The following is a 23,554-nucleotide window of genomic DNA, read 5'->3' as shown; positions in this document are numbered from 1 at the left end:
ACCAACTAAAATAAGCAATATCAGTAACTTTTTCAATTAAGGTACCTTGATATATGAATGTGGACGCACAGGGTGAGCCATGGGACCAGCATCCTGTTTACACATCCAACAAGACATTATTATAATGTAATTCAACTAGCATAAGCACTCGTGAACTATGGCCTTGGCAAACAGAAAACTTCATAAGCAAAACTAAAAGCGAGGAAAATACTTTGCAGTATTCACTCTGCATGCAAAAAAGTTCTCAAGTCGCACATTTCATAGCTAGCATTGCCAGATGAAAATGCAATTTGAAATAACCTACAAAATTGATTAAATTTGAATTAAAATTTGAAAACCCCACATAAATGTAGCTACAATACCAGTGACATGAAACACACTAGTTTTGTGTTTTGCATGCCTCAATAAGCACTGCATAATGATTGGTAGTTTTAAAAAGTATGAAATATTTGTATTTTTCATTATGTGGAATCCAAATCATAATACATGCAGGAAAAACAGCAACAGGTGTACTACAGCATTCCAACATAATCTTCATCCATAAAATTTCATGCTATAATACTCTTAAAGAAACACATCAATGATATCCAGTAATACCATTTATGGAAGAGTCGATGCAAATATATACTCTTGGGACTTGTCTCAAATAGAAATATAATATGCATGCCAACAGCATCCAAATTGCCTAAGGCTTTATCATTGGACTAGGAGGGCATGCCATACTATTTCTCACATTAGACAGAGAGCACAGAGGGATGTCAGTGGCTCAAATATTTCACAAGGTACAAAGCATTGTCAGTAAAGGCAGGGCCTTCCAAAAGGGGTTGGATTCAACAGTAGGGAATGAAGAGTTTATTGTCAGACTCAGGTCTATTCACATCGAAGCTGGTAAATCATATTAAGGTTGCCATGGGAGAACCTACAGGTAGTGATTGAACATGTAAGGCATGCATTTCACTCCCCACGCACACATAAGTGGATCAAGGACCAGCCTTACATAAACAGGGAACCAAAAACAATAACATTTACTGTTATGATATCAATTTTAGAGGTGAAGCCAGACGTTATCCTCTCGACCAGAGCAAGTATTTACCCTATGTGTCATAGTTTTTGCACACCAATCCTAGCAAAAGAGAAGGTTTGCAACGTTTTCAAATACTGGCAGCTCTGAAGATGGAACTTGCACTAGCCACACCAGATCAAAACCTTGTATGCAAGCCCATGGTCTAGGTCTATTCCCATCTCAGTAATGGATTAAGACACAGAGGGAGCTTCTGCTCCAGTACATGCAGTACCAGCTTTTAGGGATCTGGTTGCTTATGTTTCTAAGCAAACCAGGATAGCTAATCACTAGTCCAAGTTTGTCAAGAAAATAGATGGGGTTCCTAATCTATGGTCAATCCCAAGCATAAGGCTTCGTTGTTCCAAGATAATATCTTGATTGGAAAATTCTTGGGTGTGTGACCAAACCAAAAACATTTGGCATGAGGGATACAAAAGCAATGAGTACCTTGATTCAAGGGTGGAATCGAGCATTACTTTTGTGGTAAGGATAACCATGGATTTCATTTCAGTTGAAAGGTCATGATTTGCTTTTCCAATGTGGCCCCTGGTTTTCCAGAACCAACAAACTATATCTGGATATATAGTCTCTTGACTCCAATCTATAGGAAATACCCCCAATCATTACAAACTTGGTCAGAGTCTGAGACTGCCTCGTCTCCCTCAACCTCTGGAGCACTAAAACCCTTGAGGCAATCAAGAAACAGTGGAAAATTTTTAGAAAAGGTTGAACATATATTGGGAAAAACACGATTAATATCCGAGTAATATCCTCAAAATCCACAAGTGTAAAAACCAGTATTCCATGGGGGTGCATCCCTGAGGATGTGGGGCACACCCCCCACATTTCGCACGCTTTGAGAATGGGGAACATCTGGGGAAATGGTTCCCCACGTCTGCTCCGGTTCCCCAAAAGGGGAATGCTTGGGCACTTCCCCCACAAAAAGATAAATAAAAGCCCAAAAACCCAAGAAGATAGAACAAAAATAGGGGATAGAACTTATAAATGCTAATATTAAATTCCTCAAGTAAAAGGATTTACCTAAATTTTTAACACTACCATTAACTGTTTCAGGATGTTTGAGAGTGATTAGGACCTCATCGGACTCCATATGGAGAGTAGAATTCCATATCCTATTTCCACTAGATTGCACAATGATGAATTTCCAAGGGATGAATTGTCATTGCTGGGATTTTATCATTATTATTATTATTAAATTTATAATTTTATAGATGTGGACCGCTATGCTAGGTACCTCCACGTTCCCACGTCCTCCCTAAATTTCCCTAAAATTCGAGTGGTCCTTCCACATGTGTCCCCTCCCACGCTTCCCAATCGTCAATACTTGGTGGAAAATATATAAAAACTTAACCCAAAGGTAAAATGAAATGCAAAGGCACCACAATTGAACGAATCATAGACCCAAGTAAAGGAATGAATCTCATTAACCAAAATAGAAGTGAATATTGATAGACTAGTGCCACAAGTTTTAGCCATATATTGATATGATTTAATTTGCATTGCAATTATGTCTAAAACCATGTTTAATTGAGTGTTTTTGGCGCAAAATCTAGCAAGCACAGAGCAATGACTCACTAGGCAGAAACAAACCTTAGGGCAACAAGGGATTGGTTACCACTGTCACCTTAGCAACCTTTCTCTTGCTCTTTAGTGGCATTTGACCACAAGGGAGAATTCCAGAAATGCTCACCTAAAAGATATTCAATGAATAGTACCAGCAAAGCCTAGAAGTCCTAAATATTCAATGCTATAGTTCAGGTATTCTATCCCTAGACCATTTAGAGGGCTGTTATAAGTAAGGGGTTTCCAGATTTTCAATGATAAGGCAAGTGATGTTAGATAACAGCAAAAAGTAAATATATTTCAATGAATAATCAACAAAGGAGTCAAGACCTTCAAATAGACACCAAGGTTTTAGGGTCTTCAATGGAATTTTATCACTGAAATCATGCATAACAGCAAATAAATAATGACTTCGACCATAAAGAGAAGGGTTTAACATGCAACAATGCCATATTTTATACAATGTTTTACAACTCGGACTCGGATTCAGACTCGGACTCGGACTCGGACTCGGTAATGACTCGGCCGGCTCGATTTCAATGACTCGGTCGTTGTAAAAAATACATTAAATATTTATTTTTTTATAAAAAAACATAATTTTAAATATTTTAAACATAATTTTAAAGATTTTCATTCAAGTTTCCAAACACACAACATTATAATATACATGGAAGACAACATATGATCAAAGTAGGCTCATGAACCAATCCATTATATCAAAATGGTACGGTGGTACCCAATGGCAATAGTAAATACATAGTCAACTGTAGTCTGTCATACATGATCAAAGACTCAAGAGTCAAAACAAAATACAAATAACCAAGGAGGCTAGTAGCTACTGCCAGAGGAGCCAAGATCATCTCGACCAATCTCTAGATCATCATCATCAGAGTCAGACAAGGGGCCCCATGGCTCCTCCTCATCATCATCGTCTCCAACTGCAACTGTAGAAGTGGTGCCAGCACCACTAGGCTGTGCAGCAGATGCAAGCTGAGATAGAGTACAAATGCGGCTGCGCTTCTGTCGTGGCTGAGCAGAGGAAGCACCTACAACTGGAGTCCTACTAGCTGGCTGTGAGACTGAGGCTGGTGGATTGGGATCTGCATTCAACTGAACACGCTGCAGTGGATCTCCAACATCAATTTCATCAAGATCCTCATCAAGATCAAACTCTGGTAGACGACTCTCCACTACCCAATCTGATGTTGGATCAATGTCTTCCAACACAATGGGATCTGAATCAGGTCTTTTGTTCAGCAATTGGTTCCGTCTGAGCCGAAGGTTGTATTGGACAAAAACTAGATCATTCAACCGTTTTTGCTCCAAACGGTTTCTCTTCTTTGTGTGAATCCTCTCAAAGACAGACCAATTGCGCTCACACCCAGATGCACTGCAAGTTTGACTCAAAATACGAATTGCAAACCTTTGCAATTCAGGGCATTGGCCACCAAAGGCCTCCCACCATTGTGCTGCAAAAAACATAGGAGTGTAATGAATTATGAGTTAGATGAAGGCTGAAGCTCAACAAAATTACAAATTATATCTAACTTTCAAATTATAAATGATTTAACAAACTTTAATAAAAAAAGTAAAACCATTAAGAAATTGAAAATTGAAATTTTTGTTTACCTGGCTCATCTGCTTCTCTTGCAATCTTTGCTAGGTTCTTCCCAAAGGTACCTGTTGCATTGCTGAAGGATGTGACCTGCTGATGTATCAGCAGCTGATCAGACTCCGATGGGACCATGCGCTCAATGCAATCAACCAGTCCATCTCTGACCTCCCCCCTCAAAGCTCCTGACTCCTTAGCTTTATAATGATACCGTGGGTTCAAAAAATACCCAGCTGCATGTATAGGGCGATGGAGTTGATTGTTCCATCTTTCATCAATGATTGCCCAAATGGGCCCATACTTTGCCACTCTATCCTTGTATGCTGTCTTTATTTGCTCCTTTGCTTGATCCATAGCCTCATAAATGAAGCCCATAGCCAACCTTTCCCCATCCACCAACCGCAACACCTTAACTAGTGGCTCAGCAACCTTCACAATCTCTGCTGCCTTTCTCCAAAAAGTTTCATCATGGACTTTCCTTTTCAATTCTCTGCCTTCTGGTTTGTTAGACCAACTGCTTTGATTCCAATCATCACTGGAAAACATCTTTTGCAAGTTTCTATGTTGGGAAAGCATAGATTGCAATGTCAAAAAATGTGTAGCAAATCTAGTGATGGCAGGCCTAATAATATCCTTGCCTCCAGTGTGTTTCCTCATGAGACTCAAAACCAGTGTATGATTGTAGATAAATTTTGTTATGCTTTTGGCATTATCTACAGTGTTTATGACCCAATCTAATTTTCCAATATCCTCAAGCATGAGGTCTATGCAATGTGCAGCGCATGGGGTCCAAAAGATGGTCTTGTGTTTTTCCTCTAACAGTCTACCAGCAAGAACATAGTTAGAGGCATTCTCTGTGATGATTTGAACAACATTAGCCACCCCCACATCCTGAATAACCTCATCCAATAGCTGAAACAACAAGTGGCCATCTTTTACCTTATCAGATGCATCAACTGATTTTAAAAACATGGTTCCCTGTGGGCAGAAGACAAGAAAGTTTATGATGGTACGGTTTCTTTGATCAGTCCATCCATCTGACATGATGGTACACCCTGTTCTTGCCCATGATTCCTTGAAATCTTGCAAATACTCATTAATTGATGTAATTTCTTTCTGCAAACGAAACCCCCTTAGCTCTTGCATAGTAGGGCCTTTGAAGCCTTTTCCAGCAGCATGTATGGCCTCAAACATAGGCTCATAATATGGTGAACGAGCAGCATTAAAGGGGATATCAGCATCATACCACCATCTAGCTATGTAGTCACAAGCAGTCTCCCTCAATTCTTTCTTCCAATGGTCATCTAAAGTGGGCTGAGCAAGACCTTTACTAACTTCAGGACCATGTGCATCTGATGGAGAGGAGCCTGAGTGAGTGAAAAACCTTTTGATAGTCCCATCACCCTTCATTCTACCCTTTCCCTTATCTTGAACAGAAGCAAAAGAGGGAGGAACATAACGGAAAGGGTTTGATGCATCAGTTTGAGGGATAGAGGAAGAACCCTCAAACTCATAGTGGGGGTTGGCAGCCATCATTCTTTGTATCTCCCTCTTCCTCCCAATTTCAGCCTGTATCTCTTTTTGCCTAGTCTTTTCTGCATTAAATTTTTCAAAGCTTTCCAACAAATTCTTTCTAATCTCCCCAATTTCATTAGATTTACATGCAGTAATATTGCCTTTAATCCCTGCCAAGTGTTGTTTCAGCCTATTAATCCCCCCAGGACCTGACTTAATTTTCCTATGGCAAAACTTGCAACACATCTCATCATCAACCATTTCAACATATGCCCAAGCAGGATCTTTTGCTCTAGGTGCCATTTTTTGACTAGGAAAACAATCTGAAAATGAAAAAAAAAAAAAAAAATTGATTCAATGTTCATTTATTTGACTAAAAACACTCTCTAAGCTATCTTGATATGTACCTAAAATTTACTAAGTAAAAACAGATTTATAGAGGTGGAAAAAAATACCTCCAGGCACAAACTGCCTCCTCAAGCTTGCTCCAAAAATCAGCTCCTTAATGCTGCTCCAAATGGCTGCCCAAGAAGCTCCTCACTCCTCACTGCTGCTCCAAAACAAGCTCAAGAACTGCTCACTAACTCTCAAAGAAGACTCTCACTCAAATGCATAAGACTGCTGTGAGTGAAATGAGAGCATTTGGCTGTCTTAAATAGAGTTTGGGAGGGGGAAATGGACCCCAAAAGCATTAAACAAATCACAATAACCCTTTCAGCTCCACAAACCCTAACTAACTTTATAAAAAATCAGCAAAAAATTGATTTTTTTTTGGTAAATACGCTGCCCAGCCGTTTTGCTTTGACCCGGCCGAGTCAATACGGACCCGGCCGGGTTGACCGAGTCAGCTATGACTCGGCCAGGTCATTGGATGACCCGGCCGAGTCATAGCTGACTCGGTCAACCGAGCCGGGTCAAGGGCCGGGTCACTAATTTTTGCAATGAAACGGAACGAAACGGCCGTTTCCGTTTCGGTTCGGCCGTTTCGTAAAACAATGATTTTATAAATGCATTTCCTACTTCAAGAGCAATAAAACATCAAACACAATTTACTTTTTAGAATTTTTCTGCATAAAACCCTAGCCATAACCCTAGATCTCTAGGAAAAAAAGGAGAAATTTAATAATAAAGAAGGTTGATCAACGCTTCTATGACTAGTGCTTTGTCTTAAATGGGCTTATGGAGTCTTATTGGGTAAAGAGCAATGAGAACAGCCTTGTTGGAGTAAGGGGGGATAACTAGGGCATCCACTTTTAAACCCTGGCCTGCAATCAGCCTAGAAACCAGGGCCAGAAACCTTCAAAAGGTGTGCCAAAAATCCTTCACAAATAAGCCTTAAAACACCCTTCCAAAATAAGCCCAAATACCCTTCCAAAATAAGCCCAAAAATCCTTCCTAGAAAGTCTCTCCAAATCAGCTCCTCCTCATTTTTGGTTCATGAGGTGTGAACCTCAGAACTCCTCCTTTTCTTTTCTTGTTTGAACAGATCCAAACTTACATGAGTGAATGACTTGAAGTGCTCTTCCTCGTGCCTATTTATAGTGCATTCAGAGTATAGAATGGGCCGACTTGTCCACTGGCTATACTAGCTTATGCAGGTAGCAAAATGTGTGGTGAATACTTGAAAAATCATTTATCCTCAACCATGAGGAGATAGAGGGAGTGTCATATACCATTGGAAAGCTCTCGAACTAAGCTTTCCAACCATATAAGTTATGCTTCCATTTCAGCTAGGTAAATGGTGTAAAAATGCATTCAAAGATAGGGTTTCCAAATGGGGCATCAAAAATCCAAAAACAATATTTTGAAATACGTTATTGAATATGTAACTTTCTCTTTCATTTTGACAACCTTTGACATCAATAACAACTTCTTTCAACAAAACCCCCCTTTGTCATTGACGGCAACCATCATACTCCCCCTGTGACTATGCTCACCTTGTCTTTGTATTTCTTGATCTTTCTCTCCCCTTTTGACATCAATGGCAAAGGGTAACTCCTCCATTATACTCCCCCTGTGATTATGCTCACCTTATCTTCGTACTTCTTGATCTTTCTCTCCCCTTTTGACATCAATGGCAAAGGGTAACTCCCCCTAATACTATTTCTCCCCTTGTCTTTCTTTGTTGAAGATTGTGTGAATCAATTTGGAGCAGAAATGACTCCCAGTTTCTGTCTAAGATACTCAAATGTCTCTCTGGGAAGTGGTTTGGTGAAGACGTATGCAATATGTTCCTTCGTCCTAACATACTCTAGCTTGAGATATTATTTTCTCAATTGCTCCCTTGGAAAGCGAAACTTGATAGGAATATGCTTGGTCTTGGAATGCCTCATTGGACTCTTGGAGATGTTTATTGCATTGGTATTGTCACAAAGTACCAGAAGAGGCTCATCATATTTTACTTGTATTTCTTGCAACGTTTGCTTCATCCAAAAGACCCGAGTACAACATGCAACTACTCAGTGTTGCGGGGGAGCGCCCCCCCCCCCCTCGCTCCCGCTCCCGATCCGCGCTCCGGGCGGGAGCGACTCGGGAGCAGGTCGGGAGCGCGCTCCCGAAATCACTCCCGAAAAGGGAGCGATTTCGGGAGCGCGCTCCCTAAAAAAAAATTCGCTCCCTGCCTTTTCGGGAGCGTTTTGCCTTTTTTGCATTTTTTTTTTGTAGTAATGTTCGAAATGCAATTTTTTTTGAAAGAAACAAATAGTTTTTGAGTGGGGCAACTTAATGATCAAGTCTAGGTCCTAGTATTGATATGCTATTCATGGTAATGTTAAATTCTTAAAGTAAAAGTGACATTTTCTTTAATTTTCATTTTCATCCTTTTACTTAAATTTTTAACATTACCATGAAATGACTCAGGATGTTTGAGAGTGGTTTCGTCCTCATTGGATTTCATATGGAGAAAGTAGAATTTTAGATTTCATTCAAAATCCAGCAGACTTATCAATTTTTCAGGATTTCAGGATTGGGGGATTGCAATGTTTCCATTGAATTTTGTCATGTATTAGGGTATGGAACTCATATTTAATCAAGAGTACCAATCCCTCTATGTACCTTGATGTTAGTGACATTGGTTGTCGAACTCCTCTATCATGACCCTTCTAAAAATGTACGCATCACTCAAACAAAATCTTGACTTGACATGCTATGCTTTTTCTATCTTATGTTAATGCTTAGAGGGTGATATTAATGACAAAGATCCCTATACAGATACAAAGGTAATGACAAAGATACCTCTGGATATTAATGCTTGGAGGGTGATATTAATGACAAAGATCCTGATTTTGCAAAAAGACTAAAAAATTAGACATTTCTTGTGGTGGCAAGAGGCCCAAGCATAAGAAATAGATAATAGATTTACTTCTCTTTTCTAGTTTCTAGTAGCTTTTATAACTATTGACTCTTTCATATTTATTATGATATTTTTTTAAACAATATATGACAATTTAAGTTTGAAGTTGGCAATTATAACTCATTAGTAATGAATTATGAATATGATGCTTCATGAAAGTTGAAAGTTGTTTCATTTCATTTCATTTTATAACATTTCATTTCATGTTAGATATTATTTGTTGTAATGGTTACACTTAGCTTACAAGTACAACTTTGGTGATCAATGATGATAAATGTTATATATTGAATTTTGAAAGCTTGAAACTTTAAGATTGATGAATCATGAGACTCAATATGTTGTATGTTACTATGTTACTAACTTGCGGACGTGGTTGATGAAGATTATAACTTCTAGATGATTGTTGTTATATGGTTCAATCTATGCTTTTTTATGTTTTTTATATCTAATTCATCATTCTACATGTTTTTGTTGACATATATGTATCAAAAATTAAAAAATATAAAAATATATATATATTTTTAAAAAATCGCTCCGGGATTCGCTCCCAAACCGGGAGCTTCTGAAAATGGTCGCTCCCGCTCCCGCTCCCAAGTAACATTGCAACTACTGCAATATATTTTGCTTCTTTTGTAGACAAGGATACTGAAGATTGATTCTTGTTCAACCAGGATACTAAACAATCACCCAAGTAGAAGTTAGTTGCACTTATTCTTCTTTTGTCATTTATATTTCCTGCCCAATCTGCATCTGTGTAAGCTACCAGTCTCAATTCCTTTCCTTTTGGATACCACAGCCCAAAGTTTGTTGTTACTTTGAGATATCTAAAAATCATTCTTAATGTTGGAACATGAGTTTCCTTCAGTGTTGTTTGAAATCTTGCAACCTATCCAACTGCTTGTATTACATCTAATCTTGAAGCTCACACATAGAGATCCACTTCCTTGGATTCATCTTCTTTGCTCAACTTGCATCTGATGACCATAGGAGTGCTCACAAGTTTGCAGTATTCAATTTTGAACTTCTTCAACATTTATTTGATGTATTTGGTTTGAGAAATGTAAAGGCCTCCAACCAGTTGAGATATAAGGAGTCCCAAAAAAAAAGTCAACTTCCAAGAAAGTTCAAATTCATTCTACTTATCTTTTGCAAAGTTTTGACTTAATCTATCAGCATCACTTCCAAAGATCATGTCATCAACATATACTTCAATGATGATCATATTGTCTTTATCTTCCTTTATGTAGAGATTATTGTCTGCATTTCCCTTTCCAAAATTATGAATCCTTGTTGCTACAAAGCCCTATCCAATCTTGAGTACCAAGCCCTGGGGGCTTGCTTAAGTCCATACAAGGCTTTCTTCAATCTATAAACATTGTCTTCATCTATTGATAATAGGAATCCTTTTGGTTGTTCTATGTAAACTTCTTCTTCTAGCTCTCCATTAAGAAAGGTGGATTTTACATCCATCTAATACATTTTTATTATTTTGGAGCATGCATAGGCTAAGAGCATTTTGATTGCTTCCATTCTGGCAATTGGAGCAAAAGTTTCTTCAAAGTTTCTCCCTTCAAATTGGCAATATCCTTTGCACACTATCCTTGCTATGTTTAAGGTCACCTTTCTATCTTCATTTACTTTGTTTTGAAGGACCCATTTTGTACGAATCACATTTTTGTTCTTAGGTCTAGGCACAAGTTCCCATGTCTCATTCTTCTCTATTTGATTTAGTCCTTCTTACATGGCCTTGATCCAATGTTTATCACTTCTAGCTTCCTGAACGTTACTTGGTCCAATTGTCGACAATAGTGTAGATTCCCTTGCTCTAGTGTTTGTGCTTATTTTCTTCTTCTCCCCAATGATTTGTTGTGGTGGATGGTTCCTCTAATACCAGTGTTTAGGTGTCCTAGGAGGTGTCTAAAAAACTTTTTGATTATATGTTTTTCCTTGCTCTACCACTCATTGCTTCTCTTCTTGGTGTTCGTCTTCTTTTTCTTCCTCTTGCTTTGGTTCTTTCTCTTCTTGTTCCTCAAAGATTTAAGAATTTTTGCTTTCTTTCTTGGTCTTCAACAAGTTTGTTTCATCAATTTTTACATTGATGTTTTCTACTATCTTGTTGACGCTAAGATTGTAGCACTTGTATACTTTGCTTTTACAAGAGTACCCAACAAGTATGGCTTCATCTGTCTGAAAGTCAAACTTTCCTAACTTCTACCACATTCAAAACATTTTAAAAGAAGCTTACCATGATTCCACTAGACATCTCCACAGCAACTCCAAGATGAAAAACACGGCCCAAACTCTTTATTGTTACACTACTCCAGGCAAAACTCAACACTCTCCAAGCTCACAACAAAGCTCACGAAAACTCCAGAGGAGATGCGTGAGGCAAATGAGAGGGGAGGAATGTTTTTTAAGCCTTGGAGGGGTCGTTTTCAAGAGAAACAACCCTATTTTCCCAGGATTCGGATACAGATACGGATCCGGATCCGCTAGTTTTTTGAAAATCCAAGATCCGGATACAGCAAGGATACGTCACGTACAAAAAAATAAAATATAATAATATTTTTAAAATTTTAAAAAACACTTTAAAGTTCAAAAATCAAATACTCCATTGAACCATCAAACACTTTTAGAACCGAAAACATTAGATATATTATCAATATGAATACTGAAACACTGAAATGATGCATCCTCTGTCATACAAAGTAACAAAAAAGATCATGATATCATTTACATATCTTCAAATGGATCTCTATCTTTTGCATATTGCAACTCTACATCATGAATATATATATAGTACTGCAACGTTAAAATATATATGAAATTTTAATATTCATGTGAAAGCTACGTATATATATTATTATTATTATAATATATTATATTATGTATATATCAAATTGAAATATCAATAAATAAAAAGTTTTCTTTTCTTTAAAATATATATGATTTGAATTTCTTTTCAATGTTCATTTGAAAGGTCCATTTATATATATATAATATATATATATATTTCAAACTATCAATACATAAAAAAAAGGCGGAATAAACATAATGGCACAGAATGGGTAAACCGTAAACGCTGATAATAACCGGTTTTCAAAACAGGTTTTCAAAACAGGTTGCTAGTTCAAAACAGGTTTTCAAAAAAATTAACCGGTTATCGTTTCTAAATAATGCGGCTGTCATTATAAATTATAAATGCGGCTATGGTTATCGTTTGCGGCTGTGGTTATAACTTATCGTTTTTACATTATAAATTATAAAACGCTGCTGTGGTTATCGTTTATAAATAGTGCGGGTGTAGTTATATAAAAAAATGCGGCCGTGGGAAAGATTTCAGGCTTCAGCGCTTGAAATGGCGGTAATATAATAAAATTAAAATACCTTGCACAGTACACTCCAACGCATACACCCATTTTAACTTTTAATTTTTTCGGGGTTCAGAATTTGGGCAATAGTTATGCGGGTTTCGGGTTTATAACAGAAATACGTTTCTGGCGTGGGGGAGCCGTTTCCAAAAAAGCACATCCGCCACATGTCGTATTTGAGCCGTATTCTTGCGTATCCGTATCCGGATCCGGATCAGATCCGAGGATACGGAGATCTTTACACCTATGTTGCTGGATCCGGTAACGTAGCACAAAACCACTTGTGCATGCCCAAAACAACTGCGCCTGGGATCCACAAACGCACCAGTAATTACTCGATCGATTTATGATGGAATCAACTAGTTTGACCAGTTAGCGGCTTGACCCGGTCGGTTTTCAATACTATGATTCTACCACATCCAAAGCATTTTAGAGGAAGCTTAGCTTTATATTTGCCAGTTCCTCTTTTCAAATTTCTCACAAAGTTGGCTTCTTCTTCATTATCTGAATCATCACTACAGCCAGAGCTTGTTTTTGACTTTTGCTTGTTCTTCCTTTTCTTCTTGGAGACCTATAAAGATTCTTCCCTTTTGGATGGATTTCCCTATTCCTTCCTCATTTCATATGCTGTAAGAATTCCATGTAGCTCATACAATCTAAAAGTAACTAGATATTTTCTTTCTTCTAAAGCTGAGATTTTAGAATCAAACCTCATTGGGAGATGTTGACCAAACTTTGTCAACATTCCGAGGAAGCAGAATACAAAGATGTGAAGAATTTTTTTCAAAATTCGAAGTCATCAGCCAGCATTATTATGTCATTGTAAACCCAATTTCTGCAAGTTGTATTGTAAATGATGCTAGTATGACCATAAAATTATGTAACAACACCTAGGTAAGCCTCTGATTTTGGCAAAGGATTCATCCTAGGCAGTTTTTGTAACCTCACTGAATTATGTGTGTTTCTAAACATAGATAATCGACAGAGCTTTTATTCCAGTTTAAACCCCAAAGCTAGGGTGGAGTTTGTTGACAAGGTCTTTGGTGAGTCCTAGTATTATATCAATTTTTTTGTAAAAGTGTCTTTGGGAATAATTTTAGTGCACTTGGCTAAATTATTTTAGTACAAGCACACTTGGTTTCATACTACATATCGGGTCATAGAATTGGGTGAATTATTGAGGGTCTGAGTCTAAATGTGTATTTCCCTTTTCAAGAGTTGATTCTGTAATAATTTGACTTAAAAATAATATTTTAGTGCATGATTACTCATAGTTAAACACCATAGCTAAAATATTGAGGGTGGAAAAATCATTAATCACCTCTAGTGTCAATTAATTAATTTTTCTGGCTAAATTAAATAAAAATCCTAAGCCATAAAATTAATTAATTTTGAGTCAAAAACAATTATAGAGAAATTAATTTCTCTCCAAGTGGAAAATAATCTAAAATTCGTGAGTCAAAGAGAAGTCAATTTTTGGAGGTCCCCCACCAAGGGAAAAATGGATATTTAAAGAAAATTTGAGCCCTTGGACCTTGGTGGTTAAGTCAAAGTCAAATTTTTGAAGAAATTAATCCAAAATATTAATTTTTGGATTAGTTAAAAGCGGGTTTTTTCAAAATTTTCCTCAAAATTAAAAATTCGACTATGGAGATTAAAAGTGATTAAATTATTTTCGACGATCGAGAATATTTTGATGAGGATCAAGCCAACTAGCCGTTATTTTTCACTTGGAGGAATTTCTCTATATAAAAAGGCCATTTAGCTTCTATTTTCTATCTTTGGATGATCTAATTCTTGAACGTTGGTACTAAGTTGTTGCTTTGCTAGGAACATTGTTTATCATAATAGAAAGACCTTGGGGTTCAATTCATGGTGTTCTTCTTTTGTTGATCTGTGGTATGTGTTAGCTATGTCTGATCCTATGTTCTATTGAATATTGTTTAAAAAATTAGTTATTTCATTTGTCGGTGATAAGAACACTCTATTGTTACATGCTATCTTAGGCGGTCTAATTCACCATATGATCTAATAGTTTTACTTTGAGAAAATTATAGAAATTTACAAGTACACTAGCCTTTGGGCTCCAATTTCATAGACTATGGGGAAGAGTTGATTATGTTTGGGCTCTGAGATTTCATTGTGGTAATTGATTTTGCAAGAGGGTTTTCGCCAATATCTATTTTCGGAATTAATTCTTCCATTGCTATTTATTCAAAAAATATTTCTCCAAAATTAATATTTCTTAAATATTTTAAATTTGGAAATTATTTCCTAACCCTTGGGTATTTGGGGACTTTTATTTTTGTACGCATATTTGGGGTTTGGCATTCTTTTATTCATTTTTCAGGCAATAGCTCAAAGATTTGAAGAAACAGTTTTTTCTAGGCTATTCAACCAAGCAAGGATGGTTGATCTAGGCCCTTGAGCGTAAGAGCTAGCCTCCCCAGCTTCCAGCAACTCAACATCTCGCTGAAGAAGGGAAGCCACCCATCTTTTAGGCAATGATTTTTGGCATTTTTTGGCAGTTGCAGGCTTCAAAAAATCTTTTAGGCCCTAAGGCATTGTCGTCCTCCCTCCTCTGCCCTAGTTGTGATGCCTAGAGGCCTTCTAGGGCCCTCGGCTCCCCTCCCATCCTAGGTCACAGCCCTTTTAGGGCTTGCCACGGGCTCTTAAAGCCCTCAACCCCCTTCCTTCGCCTAGTCACAGGCCTCCAAGGGCCTCAGCCCCCCCCCCTTCTCCCTTGGTCTTGGGCTTAGGGAGCCTCCTTTTCCCCTTGTCCCCCCTTGAAGGCCTAGCCGCAGCACTAAAAGGGCTCTTTCCTTGGTCGCTAGCCCTTTCAGCGCCTCTTCCAGCCCTGTGTTAGCCTTCTTGGGCTTGACATCAGCCCTAAGGGACTTGATTCCCCTAGTCAGGGCCTTCTACGGCCTTTTCTCCCTCATCGTTGCCCTTGTTTTCTCCTTCCAACCTTTAGTTTTCCATTCCTAGCCATGGTTTGGGAATTTCCTAACCCACACTTCTCATTCTAGCCCTCTTTCAACCATTATTCAGTCATTGATTTAATAATTCATCTCTAACATTTGGTTTTGCAACAATTCTAGAGCTAACTTGGTGGTTGCAGGTTCTCAAGTACATTGGAAGTCTCTCTAGCCATCTACAAGGTTGAGAGGCCTCTTCGTTTGCTCTCTAACCCTCTAATTTCATCATTGTCATAATTTTATATTCTGAAGTATTTTATGACAGCAACATATTTAGGGCTAAACACATCCAAATCAAAGCCTAAATTCACATAACAATTCACCCAAGGCATTAAAAATTAATCTAAAGTCAAATTGGGTGCATATAGGTGAGTATTTGTGGACTGTCTGTTAATTTACATATTTTATATGTTTGCTACAGCCATATACTTTCACTTACAACAGTGCTAAAATTGCATAATCTTGGGCTAATAATCAATTTACAAGCATATTTTGTTATTGGCATTGTTTAAGCTTCCATTTATTGGCATATTTGATTATATTGGCATTGTTTAAGCACATTTATTGGAATATTTGATTGTATTTCAAAGGTTCTTATAATAATCTAAGGGTTGATATACACTACATAAGGATCCTAAGTTGCACGATACTCTGAAACGGGCATGGGTACGAAACATAACCCCGCCCCAAATTTTGGAAACAGAGAAACGCAATATATATATTAGGCCATTTAAGAAATGTTATGTGCAATCATAAATCATAGTCATACATGATACATTATTACATTATGCTTACATTGTCGAATATCAATGCATAAACTATAAGTCGATGAAGTTATACATAATGATGAAACATACTAACTCACATTTATTCATGAATCATCACATAATGAAAGTAATATTATCCAAAAACAGCGTTGATAAACCATTGCTCTCTTCCCCTTTTCTCCTTTCTAAAATTGCCCATTTCCAAGTGAAACGACTTGCTCATTTTGTTTGATGAGGGAGTAATTTACAGATCAATCCTCTTTATGAACCCATGTAACATGCAATGTTGTGAAAATCGTGATCGGGATTAAATCGGCGCGGGGAAAAAATCGGAATTATCGGGAAAAAATCGTAATAAATCGGGAAAAAATCGTTTGGTACAAAAATATTCATTTTTTTCATTTTTTTCAATTTTTTTAATATCTAAACCATCTACAACATAAAATAAATACATTGACACATAAATATGATAAAAAAACTAATATATAAGATGTTTAATATCATTTCTAGCGCTAAAATCACACATAACATTGAATCATGTCCTAAATAGTAAGTCTTGACTCCTGAGTCCCAACTCAGCCTCAAAATATCAACAAAAAATATGATAATGTATCTCATCATGTCATAATGTCATATACAATAAAATGAAAGTCTAATCCTATTGATTTCCTCTACCCCTCTTGCGAGAAAATGCCACAGCTTTCCCTTTCCCTCTAGATGTAGATGTTGGTGTCTACACTGGTGGAGATGGCAGTGGACTCTGATGTGCTCTAGAAGCTTAAGAACTAGAAGTAGGAGCTATAGGAGGTAGACCACGTCCTCTACTGGTGGCAGGGGTAGCCCGGGCAGGTGGTGTCACCTGGAAAAATTACAATCTCCCAATCCTGAAATCCTGAAAAACTGATAAGTCTGCTTGGATTTTAAATGAAATCTAAAATTCTAATTTCTCCATATGAAATCCAATGAGGCTGGAATCACTCTCAAACATCCTGAGTCATTTCATGGTAATGTTAAAAATTTAAGTATAAGGATGAAAATGAAGATTAAGGACAATGTCACTTTTACTTTAAGAATTTAACATTACCATGAATAGCATATCCATATTAGGGCCTAGACTTGATCATTACACTGCCCCACTCAAAAATTATTTGTTTCTTTCAAAAAAAATTGCATGAAAAAACCCAAAAAAACGTTATAAAACTACGCTGTCGCGACCCCCGGCGATTTTTTAAGTTTTTATCGCGATTTTATCGGCAGAGGGAAAAAATCGCGATTTTTTCATTTTATCGCGATTTTCACAACACTGGTAACATGAATATTAAGGGTTAGGAACCCATGTTACATCAAGATTATTGGTCGCAATTGAGGTGCCCTTATGTTAACAAAACACTAGGCAAGAATCTTTTTTTAACTTGCGAGAGACATCTAGAAACATCACACATTATTTTAATCGCCAAATAAAAAAGTTAAAATGAAAAAAGAAAAAAGAAAAATCGCCTTTTTTGTAAAGTTCCTTCCTAAATTTTCCTAATGTTTGGAAAATAAAATTTTGACCATTTTGATTAATACTAGCTCAAGGCAAATTTTGGTGGAAAACATATGAGAAATACTTTATTTGCATGAATATGGGGCCCACATGAAGTATGCACTTGGAGAAGAAGGAATTCGAATTCCTTGAGGCAAATCAAATTGGTGGAGGGACCCCACAAGGAGTTGTTCAACTGAGCACAAGAGCTTCCCAAGGAGAGAAAGCTCAACCTTTCTTCAGTGGACTTCGAGCGCCACCCAAGGAAGGCTTTCCTTCATCACTGGCACTAGAAGAAGCATGAGCTACATGTCCCACGCATTTCTCAGTTAGAGTACACAGTCTGGAAGCCACCACTGCCCAAAGGGAGAAGTCACTTGTTGATTGTGGAGCAATGCTGCCAGAAAACTGACCGAAGAAGCTACAGCCATTTTTAGGAGTGTGGAGGGTAACTACAACCAAGACAACCAGCCTACATTGTTGGTTAAAGTTATCATTGATGTCAATATGAAATTGTTAAAGAAGGCTAAAACACTAATTGATGCCCCAGTTTTCAAGAAGCCCTAAAAACCCCTATTCCTAATGAAATCCTAAACCCTAATCCTAATTCTAAGAGAACCCACCCTAACTCTAAAACCCTAACCCTAAAAATTTAATCCTAAATCTTAAAAACCTAAAAGTTATCCTAAAATCTTGAAACTCTTTAACTTTACATTACAACAAATTTATTAACTTAACTTTATATTAAAGTAAATTTAATAAAAGTTTTAACTTTATATTAAAGCAAATTAAAGTTTCAACTTTATATTAAAGTTTAAATTTTATATTAAAGCAAATATAAGTTTTAACTTTATACCTACACATTATAAACTTGATGAGAGATATGACTAGGCATTATAAACTTACCTCATATCCCATCGGCTTCAGCTTCTTTAATGTTGGCTCCTCCATATGCCAACTGTCACCTTTGATATTCATATATATACATGGCAATATGAAATCCGAAAAGGACATCTGGAAAACATATATACGCAAAGTAGAAAAAGAATAAGCGAGGAGAACTTATGGATCTGTGATAATCTGGAACAGCAGGCCAATAGAAGAATTATGTGTTTTCTCTCGTTGAAATTGTTGAGAATCAACAAAAAAGGCCGAAGAGAATAAAAGAAGATTTATATTGGACTTGGACATCAACTCATGGAGGCTTAGACTTCACCTTTTTGAAGCTCGGAAATCTACCTGAACAACTTGGACTACAACTCAGATTGTTGTTCTGTGGAGCTGGTTTACGTGACCTGTGAAATAACTAATGAACAATCCTGTGGAAGAATTGTTATATCTCGGACCTGTTTCACCTTTTGGAGGCTCGGTTCAGCACCCTTAACAGTCACTTACTATAGCTTGGTGTATCTACTCAGAAGTGCAAATTGCAGACCTACTCGTTGAAGGTTGGACAGTCACCAACAATTGGCTCGGACTAATAACAAGAAGTGGACAGTGACAATTACTCAGAATTTCGGATTGTGACTTCCATAGTCACACAGTAGCTCAGATTGTTTTTGGTGGCTCATTGCAATATATTTTAGGACCTCGTTTTGTGATTTATCACAGTGATACGGACCTTCGCCCTCAATTAGCAAAGCAGTGTTGTGATAACCTTCAGACTATAGTGAAGACTAAGAGAAGATTGACAGGGCTCGTTAAAGAAGACATTGGCAGCCATGAAGTAAAACCAAATACATCTTGACGAATTGAAGTTGAGGCTTGGAGCCCAAGAGGTTGGAGCCTTGAAAAGACACGGTTGGTGCCTTGGAGGATAGGGTTGGAGCCCTAGAGGATCAGAGTCCTCAAGAAACCAAGTCGGAGCCTAAACCAGATACAGGGTTGGTGCCTCAAAATTGACAATGTTGGAGCCTTGGAAGTCCAAGTCGGTGCTTGGCAAATACAGGTTGGAGCGTGGGAGATTGAAGATCAATATCTTCATCTAGGGTTGGAGCCCTACATATATTGTACTTGATTTATTGAAGAAATTAATAAAAGCATTTATTATTATTGTTCATTTTGTGTTCTAAATATAAGTGATCTAACTGGTAAAAGTAACAATTGAAAAGGAATATTGATTCACCCCCCCCCAACAAGTATTTCCAACACACGCAATCATTGGAGTGAGACATTTTGGGGCAGTATCATCAAGGGGAGTTTGGAGCCAGGATGCTAGGAAATCATTTGGAGGGCCATTTGAGGAGGATTGTTGGAGTTGGGAGAGCAGAGATTGACAGGGTTAGTCACAATAACAAAATTCGAAATTGGAGGAGGGCCACACTATGAAGGGTCAAATTTTGAAGTTTGGAACCAAGGGAAACCCTTTCTGGGTTTTTTTGGGTTTTGGGCAAGGATCACTCTCCTAAATTTCTAGAATTTTTGGGGCACTCTAGAGTGGGCAAATCAGGGGGTGAAGTCAGGCAGCAGTGCATTTTTGGAGCAGCAACACAATTTTCTAGAGAAGCTTGTTATTGTAGTTGTTGAGTTTTCTTGTATTCATCACCTAGTGCTTGTAGCTTTCCTTGTGCAAGCCCGGGTGCATTTTCTCCAACAAATTTGTACCACAACAACTATTATTAATAAAATCTTGGCCAATTTGTGGATTTGGAGAAATTTCTAGTTTTTGGGTATGCATTTATGAAAATTTTTGTGTTGCTAACTTTGCATGTCTTTGTTATCATTGTGAAATTTCCATTAGGAATATTATAGTGGTATCAAAGCATGTTCTTGGCCATGGTGGGGAACAAGAGCAGGTGATGCCATCGAGATACCAAGAACTAGTTTTCCATAGAGGTCGTGGTAGAGGCGAAGGTAGGGGTTGAGGTAGAGAAGAGGGCCCAAACCCATTCTCAAACATTGAAGTGGAAAATATCAAAGGCAGTGTGGACAACCACGAAGAGAATGAGCAACCTATGCAGAGGAAAATGGACTAGGTCTTAGAAGAACTACAAAGGACAAACCAGCAGTTGATGAGGCAAGGGCAGTTGATGACGGACATGATGCAACAAGTGATGGGCCTGCAAATGGGTGGAGGGTCAGAGGGAGAACCTCAAGGCGACGGTGATGCCAGAGTTGGGGGAGGCAGTCGTACCTATCAGCTCCCACACACCCCACAACATGGGAAAGCTAGTCGTCCCACTATGCCTCATTTCGTGGAGGAGGCCAAATTGGAGAGAGAGTCGGACCCGGTTGGAGACCTAGTACATTATGTTGCCTCAAGCATTGATGAGTATGAGGGGTTGGATGGCTGGATCAAGAGGATGATGTCCTTTGGAGAGCCTATTCACCTCAAGGAGAGGCGCACTACTGGGGCTAGAGGCCACTATAGGGGAGGACCATCCAACTAGGATGTGCAGAAGATAACAGGGAAGGTCACACTTCCAAACTTTGATGGGTCGGTGAAGAGCTCAGCCCACGCATGGATCCAAAAAATTGATACATACTTCTACTTGAATCGCATGAGGGAAGTTGGTGCCATATGTTTCGCCACCCTTCACTTGGAAGGGGATGCACAGGAGTGGTGGTATCACAGATTGATCACGTCGAGGCACCTTCACATCACCACTTACACGGAGTTCACTAGGAGGTTGTTGGAGAGATTTGAGAGGAAGGATCTAAAGTTGTGTTTCAGAGAGTTGGCCCACTTGAGACAGACTCGCAACGCAAAGGTCTACATTACGAAGTTCTAGACACTCGCAGTAATGGTGACAGATATTTCGCAGGCACGGTTGATCATGCTATTTGTGGAGGGGCTTGTTGAGCCTCTCCATGGTTGGGTGAGGGCTTACAAGCCCACATCACTACAGGATTTCCATTTCTAGGACCCTAGACATGATTGGTGCGGTGCCCAAGAACCGGGTCTTTGTTCCCACGATACCCACAACCCCACAGGGTCACTTGTGCCCCTTGGTGCACTTGGCACCGGGGCACAAGTGCACCAAGGGCAAAGCCCATTTCATTGAGGTGTTCTCAAATAGTGAGCCTGAGGAGGAGGCAAAGACAATAGAGGAGCCGGGAGATGAGGAAGGACCATCATCAGGAGGGCCACCACCACTACCACCTAAAGGAGGGTCGTTTGCCCCAACCGGGGAGTCCTTGCTTCACTTCAGGTTGTGCCGAAGTATTTGACACTCAGGACCAGGGGAGGCATACAAGGGCAGCGTGTGTCAATCCTGGTTGACAGTGGGGCCACCCACACTTTCATTGATGCCCAGATGGTGGAGTGTACGGGCATCCAAACAACTACATTTGAGGGGTTCTCACTTTTGGTACCCTGAGACCATACCATGCAATGTACTAAGTATGTCCCCGAGTTGACCTTAAAGATGGGGAACTACTCGCTCACTGATCAATTCTTCGTGGTTCATGTCCTAAACACTGTAGTGGTGTTGGGTGTCCAATGGTTGTACGCATTGGGGAAGGTCACTACTGATTGGTAGAAGCTAGAGATGGAGTTCAAGGGGCCAGATGAGAAGCGTGTATTGTCAAGGGGAATGCACTCTTATCCCTCTCAAACATTCTCAGCCCATCGAATGGAGGCAAATTTGCGACATGCAGATGTGGAGTGGGCAGTTGAGTTGCGGCCTTCTGAGTCAGGGACACGAGCGCAGGCTACACACCCAGATATACTAGCCTTATTGGAGAGGCACCAAGGGGTTTTTGGGGATGTTCCATCAGGTAAACCGCCCGACCACGGATTTGAGCACACCATTGAGCTAAACGAGGGGGTAAACGCAATCATCACCACCCCTTATAGGCACCCAAAGGCCTATAAGGATGAGATAAAGCGCGCCATTCAGGAGTTGTTAAGATTGGAACACATCAGGCCTAGCTCGAGCCCATTTGCTTCTTTCACGGTGCTAGTGAAGAAAAAAGATGGGACGTTGCGCTTGTGTGTCGACCAGTGTTGCGGGGGAGCCCCCCCCCCCCTTCGAACCCGCTCCCGAAGCGCGCTCCGGGCGGGAGCGGCTCGGGAGCGCGCTCCCAAAATCGCTCCCGACCCCCCCCCCCCTCGAACCCGCTCCCAAAGCGCGCTCCCAAAATCGCTCCCGGACCCCCCCCCCCTTCGAACCCGCTCCCGAAGCGCGCTCCGGGCGGAGCGGCTCGGGAGCGCGCTCCCTTAAAAAAATTTACGCTCCCTGGTCTGTTAGGGAACGACTCAGGGAGCGATCGCTCCCGCGCTCCCGGAGCGATTTTTAAAGCCCGAGAGCGATCGGAGAGCGATCACTCCCTGATCGCTCTCGGGCATTACAAAACGCTCCGAGAGCGAATCGAGCCGGGCCGGGAGCGGTTCGGCGGAAGAAAAATCCACCGGACCCGAAAAAAATAAAAAATTTAGAAAAAAAAATTGTTTTATAAGGCCATCGGGCCAAAAAACATTCATTATAACTTCATTGAGCAAGTTTGGAGCTGGAGCAAGAGCATTGGAGCGAAGAGCAAGTGCTGAGGAGCAAGGAGCAACTGCCAAGGAGCGAGGAGCAAGCCTGCAGAGGTAAGTAACTTAGTAATCTAGTTAGTTTAGCTGGTTAGGTAGTTAATTTAGTTGATTTAATTTAGTTGTTTGAGTTTAACTGTTTAAAAATCATGTATTTAAATTAAATTAATAAATAAAATTAATTAATCCCGATAAATTAAATTAATTTGCAGATTCAAGACTCAAAACCCTACAAACATCAAACACCATGGACCTGGCTATATTTATTGGCATTTTCCTCTTCCTGGTCCCTTTTATGGTTATTATGGTGG

The 23,554-nt window shown here is 39.2% G+C and overlaps 1 protein-coding gene across 1 annotated transcript in view; it reads right to left on the bottom strand.

Moving 5' to 3' along the window:
* The window catches only part of LOC149149381 (Peptidase M1 family protein), a 206,057-nt gene that overhangs the window by 88,819 nt on the left and 93,684 nt on the right, over positions 1–23,554 (bottom strand). The window contains exon 18 of the mRNA XM_089438372.1: positions 46–93. Within this exon, the coding sequence (XP_089294498.1) occupies positions 46–93 (48 nt within the window). The remainder of the gene's footprint in view (positions 1–45; positions 94–23,554) is intronic.

This window comes from Pinus tabuliformis, chromosome 9 (genome assembly GCF_031772625.1).
Source record: "Pinus tabuliformis cultivar Carrire ecotype Pingquan chromosome 9, CPIR1, whole genome shotgun sequence".
Lineage (NCBI taxonomy): Eukaryota > Viridiplantae > Streptophyta > Pinopsida > Pinales > Pinaceae > Pinus > Pinus tabuliformis.
This window is presented reverse-complemented; position numbering and strand designations above follow the sequence as displayed.